The 13,264-nt window shown below is 44.4% G+C and overlaps 1 protein-coding gene across 1 annotated transcript in view; it reads left to right on the top strand.

The window, feature by feature from the left end:
• The window catches only part of LOC311148183 (1-phosphatidylinositol 4,5-bisphosphate phosphodiesterase eta-2-like), a gene marked incomplete at both ends in the record, with an annotated part of 77,362 nt that overhangs the window by 34,561 nt on the left and 29,537 nt on the right, over positions 1–13,264 (top strand). Inside the window, 5 exons of the mRNA XM_084185067.1 lie at positions 2,278–2,448; positions 4,457–4,550; positions 6,114–6,317; positions 6,572–6,692; positions 11,421–11,592. Of these exons, the coding sequence (XP_084041193.1) occupies positions 2,278–2,448; positions 4,457–4,550; positions 6,114–6,317; positions 6,572–6,692; positions 11,421–11,592 (762 nt within the window). The remainder of the gene's footprint in view (positions 1–2,277; positions 2,449–4,456; positions 4,551–6,113; positions 6,318–6,571; positions 6,693–11,420; positions 11,593–13,264) is intronic.

Genomic DNA, 13,264 nt, shown 5'->3' with positions numbered 1-13,264 from the left:
TCCTATATCGACATAACCTGAAAGGCCGCTCAGCAAGGAAGAAGCCACTGCTCCATAACCGCCATATAAAAGCCAGACTACAGCTTGCAACTGCACATGGGGACAAAGATCGTACTTTTTGGAGAAACATTCTCTGGTCTGATTTAAAAAAAAATTGAACTGTTTGGCCATAATGACCATCGTTATTTTTGGAGGAAAAGGGGGGGGCTTGCAAGCCGAAGAACACATTTTACATTTTAATCATTTAGCAGACTAAAATGTGTTCTTCGGCAACCGTGAAGCACGGGGGTGGCAGCATCATGCTGTGTGGGTGCTTTGCTGCAGGAGGGACTGGTGCACTTCACAAAATAGATGGCATCATGAGGAAGGAAAATTATGTGGATATATTGAAGCAACATCTCAAGACATCAGTCAGGAAGTTAAAGCTTGGTCGCAAATGGGTCTTCCAAATGGACAATGACCCCAAGCATACTTCCGAAGTTGTGGCAAAATGGCTTAAGGACAACAAAGTCAAGGTATTGAAGTGGCCATCACAAAGCCCTGACCTCAATCCTATAGAAAATGTGTGGGCAGAACTGAAAAAGCGTGTGCGAGCAAGGAGGCATACAAACCTGACTCACTTACACCAGGTCTGTCAGGAGGAATGGGCCAAGATTCACCCAACTTATTGTGGGAAGCTTGTGGAAGGCTACCCGAAACGTTTGACCCAAGTTAAACAATTTAAAGGCAATGCTACCAAATACTAATTGAGTGTATGTAAACTTCTGACCCACTGGGAATGCGATGAAATAAATAAAAGCTGAAATAAATCATTCTCGCTACTATTATTCTGACATTTCACATTCTTAAAAGAAAGTGGTGATCGTGTGGTCCTCTGTAGCTCAGCTGTTAGAGCACGGCGCTTGTAATGCCAAGGTAGTGGGTTCGATCCCCGGGACCACCCATACACAAAAAATGTATGCACGCATGACTGTAAGTCGCTTTGGATAAAAGCGTCTGCTAAATGGCATATTATTATTTATGTATTATTATTATTATATCCCAACTGACCTAAGACAGGGAATTGTTACTAGGATTAAATGTCAGGAATTGTGAAAAACTGAGTTTAAATGTATTTGGCTAAGGTGTATGTAAACCTCCGACTTCAACTGTGTATGTACATGAAGACAGGGTAAAGTGACTAGGCATCAGGATAGATAATAATAAGGTATTTGAGGTAGATATGTACATGAAGGCAGGGTAAAGTGACTAGGCATCAGGATAGATAATAATAAGGTATTTGAGGTAGATATGTACATGAAGGCAGGGAACTAGGCATCAGGATAGATAATAATAAGGTATATGAGGTAGATATGTACATGAAGACAGGGTAAAGTGACTAGGCATCAGGATAGATAATAATAAGGTATTTGAGGTAGATATGTACATGAAGGCAGGGTAAAGTGACTAGGCATCAGGATAGATAATAATAAGGTATTTGAGGTAGATATGTACATGAAGGCAGGGTAAAGTGACTAGGCATCAGGATAGATAATAATAAGGTATTTGAGGTAGATATGTACATGAAGGCAGGGAACTAGGCATCAGGATAGATAATAAGGTATATGAGGTAGATATGTACATGAAGACAGGGTAAAGTGACTAGGCATCAGGATAGATAATAATAAGGTATTTGAGGTAGATATGTACATGAAGGCAGGGAACTAGGCATCAGGATAGATAATAATAAGGTATATGAGGTAGATATGTACATGAAGGCAGGGTAAAGTGACTAGGCATCAGGATAGATAATAATAAGGTATTGGAGGTAGATATGTACATGAAGGCAGGGAACTAGGCATCAGGATAGATAATAATAAGGTATATGAGGTAGATATGTACATGAAGGCAGGGTAAAGTGACTAGGCATCAGGATAGATAATAATAAGGTACTTGAGGTAGATATGTACATGAAGGCAGGGTAAAGGGACTAGGCATCAGGATAGATAATAATAAGGTATTTGAGGTAGATATGTACATGAAGACAGGGTAAAGTGACTGGGCATCAGGATAGATAATAATAAGAGTTAAATAAAGAACAGAGTAGCAGCAGCATATGATGAGTGTAAAAGTATGTGTGTTTTCTATTTGAATTGTGTGTGTGTGTGTGCTTTGTGTCAGTGTGTGTATAGTTTTGTGAAATATGCATAGTCAGTGATAATGATGCATAGTCAGATAATGAATAGTTACCTGGATAGTTACCTGGACTAACTGTTTACACTCTTGTCTTCTCCCCAGGAGGCAGACACTGATGACAACCAGGGCACCCTGGGTTTTGAGGAGTTCTGTTCCTTCTACAAGATGATGTCGACGCGCCACGACCTCTACCTGCTCATGCTCACTTACAGCAACCACATGGACCACCTTGACACCAGCAACCTGGCCCGCTTCCTGGAGCTCGACCAGAAGGTACAGTGAGCAGAGTTGGAGCGTATGCAGGCAGCCACACAGGCACACACAGAGGTACACACACTGCATATCCCCAGATATTGAAAAGGTATCCATGGGGACATGCCTCCGGGTTAAGTCTTGCTTTGCCCCTCCTTTAAGTCACTTTGGACCCCTTTTAAGGCATTTCTGTGACTCCACTTTTTTGTAATTGCTTGAGTCTGAGGCAAACACCTGATTTTAAGTCTCAATAATGGTAGCAACAGGATACACTTGTCGGGACAATTTTATCCGTTTTTTCCCCCCTCCTGCCTGTTTCCATGTGTCAGAAGTTTCCCTTTCAGCACATTATGCAAAAAAGCACACAATATTACTATTGAATTGCAGTGAAAAGCTCAGTTTGCCATTTTGACTCCAAGCCTTGACAAAGACCGTTAAAGAACATACGGATGGAACAGACACGTGACTGGAAAAACACCACCATCACTTTTGTATACATGCATCCCATTTCGGATGGTTATCCAATGCATTTTCTCATTCTGTGGTATGATAGAAACAGAGCCAGTACAGCTGTATCTACAGTATAGAATGATCAACTTATCTATGTGGGAAAAGCTCATGCTACTACAAGTTAGAGGAGACGTGTTTTTGCTGACATCCCACTTAGCCAACAAGCTAAGTAAACAAGGATGAATCTTCCATGTGAGTCACCCCGTAGAGACTCTGCTAGGTGACAGACAGACAGACAGTCAGACATTTCATGGATTTGCTATTGGGGCCTAAAACAAATGCTTAATAGTGGTGGGTTATATGCATACACAGGCCCCTACAAGGCAATTAGAATTAGTAGTACCAATTCTAAAGGCTTCGGGGGGCTAAAATAAAATATGAGCACCTTCTATCTAATGGTTTTGCTGAAGAAGAAAAAGACTGTCAAAAAGAAAAAAAATGAAAGTAGCGGTAATTAATGAATTAGCTCTGTGCTTTATAACGAGCGTGTGGTTTTTTGGCTAATTTGCAGTCAGCAAAATGGAGTGGGGGAAAATATGCATTTATTTTTTTCGTGTTTGGATCCCAGTTGATGTCTAGTCTGCCCGTTTCAGAAGCTGGGCAATATTATTTGGGCTAATTGTGTTTGATGTTCCACTACTCCCTACTTCGTCGGGGAGGGTTGTGGCGGTTTAATGAGGTGAGTTATATCAAACAGGATGCAGCTAGGCTGTCTCTAGCTCCTCTCTGCTGGCATCATTAGCAACAGCTTCCCTCGGTTTCTCAGTTTAACTGTGTTTACTGCTCTCTCGCTGTGTGCGTGCATTAACTCTCCCATCTCATCACCATTTGCTGCAGCAATACCCAAAGTGTCTCCACTCTACACACTCGTTAGTCGAACCCACTTATCCACATTTACCCACTTCTTAAAAAGCCCATTAGCCTCTCGTGATCGGGAATCAGGGCAAAACCGCGGTCAGAAAGCAGTTTGATGTCAAATCCCTAATGTTTGTAGGTGACCAGGGGAAAGTGGCACAAAAGGGAGAATTAGCCCGTTCGCTAGCTAGCTTCTCATTCTGTCCTTGAAACGCCAATTTTCCCGTCGCCGTAAGTAGTCCAAGCTACTTAGCCAAAGCCTCTGTCTCCCAGGGCTAACCGCAAACATATTGAGCTAGTAGTGTGCAGCACTCAACTGGAGGAATAAAACTGGCAGTGCGACAAAGTGAGTGTCATCTCCCTGCCCCCCACCCAATTTGGGTCGGCCTGACGATGATTGACATGGATGGGTATCAGATCGACCAATCAGCCAGTTTAAAAAGCCAGCTGTCGGGCGTACAATCGGATTCTATCACAGAGATGGGGGCTATAAACTGCATGTGAGGACATGTCCTTATTGGATTAACAGGAATTTATCTTTACCAACTCTCCCAATGTTTACTGGAATGCAGGGGGATATTATGAAATTATTAGTTACTGTAGTCAATCTGCGTTTTTTAACTATTTGCTTATTGTGCATTTGTGTCCTTTTTCTGTTTTGTAGATGACGAAGGTGACCAAAGACCATTGCCTTGAGATTGTGAACAGATTTGAGCCATGCCCCGAGAACCAGAAGCAGGGGGTTCTGGGTATTGATGGTAAGAGCTCTCTTATTGGTTCCCTTTCTATTGTCCTTTTATCAGTCGAATGTCGAACGTCTCTCCAATCCCTCCCCCGTCTACGATGTCTCTCCAATCCCTCCCCCGTCTACAACGTCTCTCCAATCCCTCCCCCCGTCTACAACGTCTCTCCAATCCCTCCCCCCGTCTACAACGTCTCTCCAATCCCTCCCCCGTCTACAACGTCTCTCCAATCCCTCCCCCCGTCTACAACGTCTCTCCAAACCTCCCCCCGTCTACAACGTCTCTCCAATCCCTCCCCCCATCTACAACGTCTCTCCAATCCCTCCCCCCGTCTACAACGTCTCTCCAATCCCTCCCCCCGTCTACAACGTCTCTCCAATCCCTCCCCCCGTCTACAACGTCTCTCCAATCCCTCCCCCCATCTACAACGTCTCTCCAATCCCTCCCCGTCTACGACGTCTCTCCAATCCCTCCCCCGTCTACGATGTCTCTCCAATCCCTCCCCCCGTCTACGATGTCTCTCCAATCCCTCCCCCGTCTACAATGTCTCTCTAATCCCTCCCCCCGTCTACAACGTCTCTCCAATCCCTCCCCCCGTCTACAACGTCTCTCCAATCCCTCCCCCGTCTACAATGTCTCTCTAATCCCTCCCCCCGTCTACAACGTCTCTCCAATCCCTCCCCCCGTCTACGATGTCTCTCCAAACCTCCCCCGTCTACGACGTCTCTCCAATCCCTCCCCCCGTCTACGACGTCTCTCCAATCCCTCCCCCCGTCTACAACGTCTCTCCAATCCCTCCCCCGTCTACAACGTCTCTCCAATCCCTCCCCCCGTCTACAACGTCTCTCCAATCCCTCCCCCCGTCTACAACGTCTCTCCAATCCCTCCCCCCGTCTACAACGTCTCTCCAAAATCTCCCCCGTCTACAACGTCTCTCCAATCCCTCCCCGTCTACGTCTCTCCCACCCCCGTCTACGTCTCTCCAATCCCCCCCGTCTACAACGTCTCTCCAATCCCTCCCCCCGTCTACAACGTCTCTCCAATCCCTCCCCCGTCTACAACGTCTCTCCAATCCCTCCCCTGTCTACAACGTCTCTCCAATCCCTCCCCCCGTCTACAACGTCTCTCCAATCCCTCCCCCCGTCTACAACGTCTCTCCAATCCCTCCCCCCGTCTACAACGTCTCTCCCTCCCCCTGTCTACAACGTCTCTCCAATCCCTCCCCCCGTCTACAACGTCTCTCCAATCCCTCCCCCGTCTACAACGTCTCTCCAATCCCTCCCCCCGTCTACAACGTCTCTCCAATCCCTCCCCCCCTCTACAACGTCTCTCCAATCCCTCCCCCCGTCTACAACGCCTCTCCAATCCCTCCCCCCGTCTACAATGTCTCTCCAATCCCTCCCCCCGTCTACAATGTCTCTCCAAGCCCTCCTGAGTGATGGCTCCCATGTGGTCCTCTACAGGGTTGCATTCCCTAAGCACCAAACGGACAGAAACGGACTGAAACGGAGGCGATTACCTGGACGTTTTTGGTTGCAGAATGTTTTTAAAGTTTTGTTCTGTTTGCTTGTGACCCAGGTTTCACCAGCTACATGCGCAGCCCAGTGGGGGACATCTTCAACCCAGAGCACAATGTGGTGACCCAGGACATGTCTCAGCCGCTCTGCAACTACTTCATCGCCTCGTCCCACAACACCTACCTGATGGGGGACCAGCTCATGTCCCAGTCCCGCCTCGACATGTACGCCTGGGTGCTGCAGGCCGGCTGCCGCTGCGTGGAAGGTCTCTGACTAACGCGCACTCATGCACCCAAACAAACGTTTCTGCAAGCAAGCGTGTACCCACACACATATTGTACATAGAGTTTACATACTGTTACAAATATTGTCTGTCTTGTCTTCAGTCAGAGAATGTAATGAGTCCCTAGTATGTAACCGTTTGTGTGGGGGGGGGGTTATTAATTAGATTTGAGTGCACTACCTTCTCATGGTTCCTCTGTTCATTCCATCCTTTCATTTTCTTTCCCTCCACTTCAGTGGACTGCTGGGACGGGCAGGACGGAGAGCCCATTGTGCACCACGGCTACACGCTGACCTCCAAGATCCTCTTCAAAGACGTCATCGAGACCATCAACAAGTACGCCTTTGTGAAAAACAAGTAAGTGCGCCGCCTCTGAATTCTTAATCTCGTTTTGTCCACAGACATCCTAGCTAGCTTCTCGGGTTAACTCCCTAACAAAAATACGATATAAATCTAAACGTTTTTATAGCACATGGAAAATTAGGTTGATTGACGTTTCGCTCGCACATCATCTGCTTTCAAGCGATCTTTTAAGCCTTGTCCTTCATCCTGAGCCTGTATGGGAGAATGAGAGGGAATGAGGCGTTGAATGAAATTGCAGTCCGAATGGCGTTTCATGAGATATTGGTCTGAGAGCTTTTTGTCATGCACGCAATAGCAAGCCTACCAACATCATTCATACATGTTAATGGTGACAATATATCTTTCAGATGTAGCCTACTTTACCTTAGGCTTTCTCATATGCTCCAGATTATGGTATGCTCCATGTAGTGCCTTCAGAAAGTATTCATAATCCTCGACTTATTCCACATTTTGTTGCTACAACCTGAATTCAAAATGGGTTAAATATATTTTTTTAATTACACACAATACTCCATAATGGCAAAGTGAAAACATGTTTATTTTTATTTTATTTTAGCAAATGTATTGAAAATGAAATACAGAAATATCTCATCTACATAAGTGTTCACACCCCTGAGTCAATACTTTGTAGAAGCACCTTTGGTGGCAATTACAGCTGAGAGTCTTTTTGGGTAAGTCCCTAAGAGCTTTGCACACCTGGATTGTACAATATTTGTAATATTTGCCTATTATTCTTTGTACAATTCTTCAAGCTCTGTCAAGTTGATTGTTGATCATTGCTAGACAGCCATTTTCAAGTCTTGCCATAGATGTTCAAGACGATTTAAATCATTCAATGTTGTCTTGGTAAGCAACTCCAGTGTAGATTTGGCCTTGTGTTTTAGGTTATTGTCCTGCTGAAAGGTGAATTAGTCTCCCAGTGTCTGTTGGAAAGCAGACTGAACCAGGTTTTCCTCTAGGATTTTGCCTGTGCTTGGCTCTTCCATTTATTTGTATCCTAAAAATAACTCCCTAGTCCTTGCCGATGACAAGCATACCCATAACATACCCATGCTTGAAAATATGAAGAGTGGTACTCAGTGATGTGTTGGATTTGCCCCAAATCGCTTTGTATTCAGGACAAAAAGTTAATTTCTTTGCCACATTTTTTGCAGTATTACTTAAGTGCGTTGTTGCAAACAGGATGCATATTTTGGAATATTTTTTATTCTGTACAGACTTCCTTTTTAATCTGTCATTTATGTTAGTATTGTGGAGTAACTACAATGTTGCTGATCCATCCTCAGTTTTCTCATCACAACCATCAAACTCGAACTGTTTTAAAGTCACCATTGGCCTCATGGTGAAATCCCTGAGCAGTTTCCTTCCTCTCCAGCAACTGAGTTAGGCAGGACGCCTGTATGTTTGTAGTGACTGGGTGTATTGATACACCATCCAAAGCCTAATAACTTCACCATGCTTAAAGGGATATTCAGCACCTGCTTTTATTTTAATGTTTTATTTACACATCTACCAATCGGTGCCCTTCTTTGTGAGACATTGAAAAACTTCTCTGGTCTTTTGAGCTTGAATCTGTGCTTGAAATTCACTACTTGATTGAGGGACCCTACATGTGATTGTATGTGTGGGGTACAGAGATGTAGTAGTCATTCAAAAATCATGTAAACCTCTATTATTGAACACGGAATATGTCCATGCAACTTATGGGATTTGTTAAGCACCTTTTTACTCCTGAACTTATTTAGGCCTGTGATAACTAAGGGTTTGAATACTTATTGACTCAAAACATTTCAGCTTATTTATTTATGTAATTTTCTAAAAATGTCTAAAAGCAAAATTCCACTTTGACATTATGGGGTATTGTGTGTGTGTGTGTGTATTTCAGTGACATAAAATCTCAATACATTTTAAATTCAGGCTGTAACAACAAAATGCGGACAAAGTAAAGGGGTGTGAATACTGTACTTTCTGAAGGCACTGTATGGTTTTCACCAGCAGTGGTAAGCGCCAGATGAACAAGGCTCATGGTGAATTATAATTATAGTTATTTCTAAGTCATAAACTATTAAAGATGGTTTTCTCAGAATATTCCTATTACATACAGTGGGGAAAAAAAGTATTTAGTCAGCCACCAATTGTGCAAGTTCTCCCACTTAAAAAGATGAGAGAGGCCTGTAATTTTCATCATAGGTACACGTCAACTATGACAGACAAATTGAGAAAAAAAATCCAGAAAATCACATTGTAGGATTTTTAATGAATTTATTTGCAAATTATGGTGGAAAATAAGTATTTGGTCACCTTCAAACAAGCAAGATTTCTGGCTGTCACAGACCTGTAACTTCTTCTTTAAGAGGCTCCTCTGTCCTCCACTCGTTACCTGTATTAATGGCACCTGTTTGAACTTGTTATCAGTATAAAATACACCTGTCCACAACCTCAAACAGTCACACTCCAAACTCCACTATGGCCAAGACCAAAGAGCTGTCAAAGGACACCAGAAACAAAATTGTAGACCTGCACCAGGCTGGGAAGACTGAATCTGCAATAGGTAAGCAGCTTGGTTTGAAGAAATCAACTGAGGGAGCAATTATTAGGAAATAGAAGACATACAAGACCACTGATAATCTCCCTCGCTCCACGCAAGATCTCACCCTGTGGGGTCAAAATGAACACAAGAACGGTGAGCAAAAATCCCAAAACCACACGGGGGGACCTAGTGAATGACCTGCAGAGAGCTGGGACCAAAGTAACAAAGCCTACCATCAGTAACACACTACGCCGCCAGGGACTCAAATCCTGCAGTGCCAGACGTGTCCCCCTGCTTAAGCCAGTACATGTCCAGGCCCGTCTGAAGTTTGCTAGAGTGCATTTGGATGATCCAGAAGAGGATTGGGAGAATGTCATATGGTCAGATGAAACCAAAATAGAAATTTTTGGTAAAAACTCAACTCGTCGTGTTTGGAGGACAAAGAATGCTGAGTTGCATCCAAAGAACACCATACCTACTGTGAAGCATGGGGGTGGAAACATCATGCTTTGGGGCTGTTTTTCTGCAAAGGGGCCAGGACGACTGATCCGTGTAAAGGAAAAAATGAATGGGGCCATGTATCGTGAGATTTTGAGTGAAAACCTCCTTCCATCAGCAAGGGCATTGAAGATGAAACGTGGCTGGGTCTTTCAGCATGACAATGATCCCAAACACACCGCCCGGGCAACGAAGGAGTGGCTTCGTAAGAAGCATTTCAAGGTCCTGGAGTGGCCTAGCCAGTCTCCAGATCTCAACCCCATATAAAATCTTTAGAGGGAGTTGAAAGTCTGTGTTGCCCAGCGACAGCCCCAAAACATCACTGCTCTAGAGGAGATCTGCATGGAGGAATGGGCCAAAATACCAGCAACAGTGTGTGAAAACCTTGTGAAGACTTACAGAAAACGTTTGACCTGTGTCATTGCCAACAAAGGGTATATAACAAAGTATGGAGAAACTTTTGTTATTGACCAAATACTTACTTTCCACCATAATTTGCATATAAATTCATTAAAAATCCTACAATGTGATTTTCTGGAAAAAAAATTCTCATTTTGTCTTTCATAGTTGACGTGTACCTATGATGAAAATTACAGGCCTCTCTCATCTTTTTAAGTGGGAGAACTTGCACAATTGGTGGCTGACTAAATACTTTTTTCCCCACTGTATAGGTTGTTCTCAGTGCCTCAGTCTCTTTCATTGAATTGGTTCCCTTGAACCAAGCAAGCGTACAAATTGATGCTCCGCTAGAATGAAATCAATCATAGACTATACAATGAGCCCCCGGGATCGTTGTTGAAAGGCACTGCTCAACAATGTGTTGTATTGTATTCCTCTGGGCTCACTGGAGCGAGCGAGAGTTTCCACGTGACCTGCACACCCACACAGACCTCATCAAAGATGCGGCGCTGGTGTAGGTGATAATCCTATCAAGACTGTCAAAATGCACGCAAACTGTATATGAGACTGTATGTGTGACACAGTAACAGAGTGTGTGTGTGAAAGGGTCTGCATGTGTGTCTGTTTTTTGTTCTGGTTCAAGACTGTATGCAACGCGTTCTGTAGATAATTGTTTGAACGGCCAGGAATGTATTCAACTTCAAAGAACGTTGTAATTTCTGAGACACTTCAAAATCGCATTTTAGAGGGTTGAAGGTGATCACATCGGAATTAAACTGTAGTCACACAACTGAGAACCCATGGCTGTACTGTCAACTGTTTCAATAGTGATAACCCATTGCCAAGGCTGTACAAGGTGCAATTTGTTTTTCTTTTGATACTGTATGTCAGTCACTGACATTCACACAATTAGCCATGTCAGCTAACAATTTTTTGATTGCTAAGTTAGTCTAGCGGCCAGCTATCTAAACTTAGTCGGGGGTGGTGTGTATGCACATTTGGCAACTGCGGCCCCTCATGATGAGTTCAGATTTTTTGTGTGGCCCCACCCCCATCAGTTGCCCATCCCCTGATATAGATATATCTCTGTCAGTACCTGTGTCTTTGTCCTTAAGTCTCATTGTGATGGTAACCCACGGCTGTACCGGTCTCTGTGTAACCCACGGCTGTACCTGAGTCTCTGTGTAACCCACGGCTGTACCTGAGTCTCTGTGTAACCCACGGCTGTACCTGAGTCTCTGTGTAACCCACGGCTGTACCTGAGTCTCTGTGTAAACCACGGCTGTCTCTGTCAGCTACCCAGTGATCCTGTCCATAGAGAACCACTGCAGCGTCCCCCAGCAGAAGAAGATGGCCCAGTACCTGGTGGAGGTGATGGGAGACAAGCTGGACCTCTCAGCCATCAAGGCAGACGAACAGGGTCGCCTGCCCTCCCCAGACACCCTCAAAGGGAAGATACTCATCAAGGTAAACACTTTGAATATATACACACACACACACACACACACACACACACACACAGAGAGATAAGTCTGATCCTCAGCAGCCAGTCTATCCTTATAGACCAGGGTTCTCTCCACCCTCCATCCCAGAGAGGCGATCTACTAGGAGTGCAGGGTTTTGTTCCTTCCCAACACTAATAAACTTGATTTCAGCAATCATGGTTCTGCAGCCTGCAAAAGCAATGCATCATATAAGGAACAAGTAAAGTCATTTCTAAAAAGGTAAGGCGTCCCACTTCCTTCATGCTCTGTGAATGTCGATGGAAATTGTTGAATCTAGCTGACTTTAGGGCAGTGGATGGTCACGACAAATTGGTCCACATCAGACTGCTATGGGTCAATGAGCACTCCACCTCCCAGCGCTAGTTACCACGCTAATCATGTTTACATACTGTTTTACTCATTTCATATGTGCTGTACAGTCGTGGTCAAAAGTTTTGAGAATGACACAAGTATTGGTCTTCACAAAGTTCACTGCTTCAGTGTTATGAGATATTTTTGTCAGATGTTACTATGGTATACTGAAGTATAATTACAAGCATTCCATAAGTGTCAAAGGCTTTTATTGACAATTACATTAAGTTTATGCAAGGAGTCAATATTTGCGGTGTTGACCCTTCTTTTTCAAGTCCTCTGCAATCCTCCCTGGCATGCTGTCAATTAACTTCTGGGCCACATCCTGACTGATGGCAGCCCATTCTTGCATAATCAATGCTTGGAGTTTGTCAGAATTTGTTGGTTTTTGTGGATCGACCACAAAATTCTCAATGGGATTAAGGTCTGGGGAGTTTCCTGGTCATGGACCCAAAATGTCAATGTTTTGTTCCCCGAGCCACATAGTTATCACTTTTGCCTTATGGCAAGGTGCTCCATCATGCTGGAAAAGGCATTGGTCGTCACCAAACTGTTCTTGGATGGTTGGGAGAAGTTGCACTTGGAGGATGTGTTGGTACCATTCTTTATTCATGGCTGTGTTCTTAGGCAAAATTGTGAGTGAGCCCACTCCCTTGGCTGAGAAGCAACCCCACACATGAATGGTTTCAGGATGCTTTACTATTGGCATGACACAGGACTGATGGTAGCGCTCACCTTGTCTTTTCCAGACAAGGTGTTTTCCGATGCCCCAAACAATCGGAAAGGGGATTCATCAGAGAAAATGACTTTACCCCAGTCCTCAGCAGTCCAATCCCTGTACCTTTTGCAGAATATCAGTCTGTCCCTGATGTTTTTCCTGGAGAGAAGTGACTTCTTTGCTGCCCTTCTTGACACCAGGCCATCCTCCAAAAGTCTTCGCCTCACTGTGCGTGCAGATGCACTCACACCTGCCTGCTGCCATTCCTGAGCAAGCTCTGCACTGGTGGTGCTGAATCAACTTTAGGAGACGGTCCTGGCGCTTGCTGGACTTTCTTGGGCGCCCTGAGGCCTTCTTCACAACAATTGAACCTCTCTCCTTGAAGTTCTTGATGATCCGATAAATGGTTGGTTTAGGTGCAATCTTACTAGCAGCAATATCCTTGCCTGTGAAGCCCTTTTTGTGCAAAGCAATGATGACGGCACCATGGTTAACAGAGGAAGAACAATGATTTCAAGCACCACCCTCCTTTTTAAAGCTTCCAGTCTGTTATTCTAACTCAATC

Source organism: Coregonus lavaretus (assembly GCF_964263955.1).
Source record: "Coregonus lavaretus genome assembly, chromosome: 20".
Taxonomy (NCBI): Eukaryota; Metazoa; Chordata; class Actinopteri; order Salmoniformes; family Salmonidae; genus Coregonus; species Coregonus lavaretus.
This window is presented reverse-complemented; position numbering and strand designations above follow the sequence as displayed.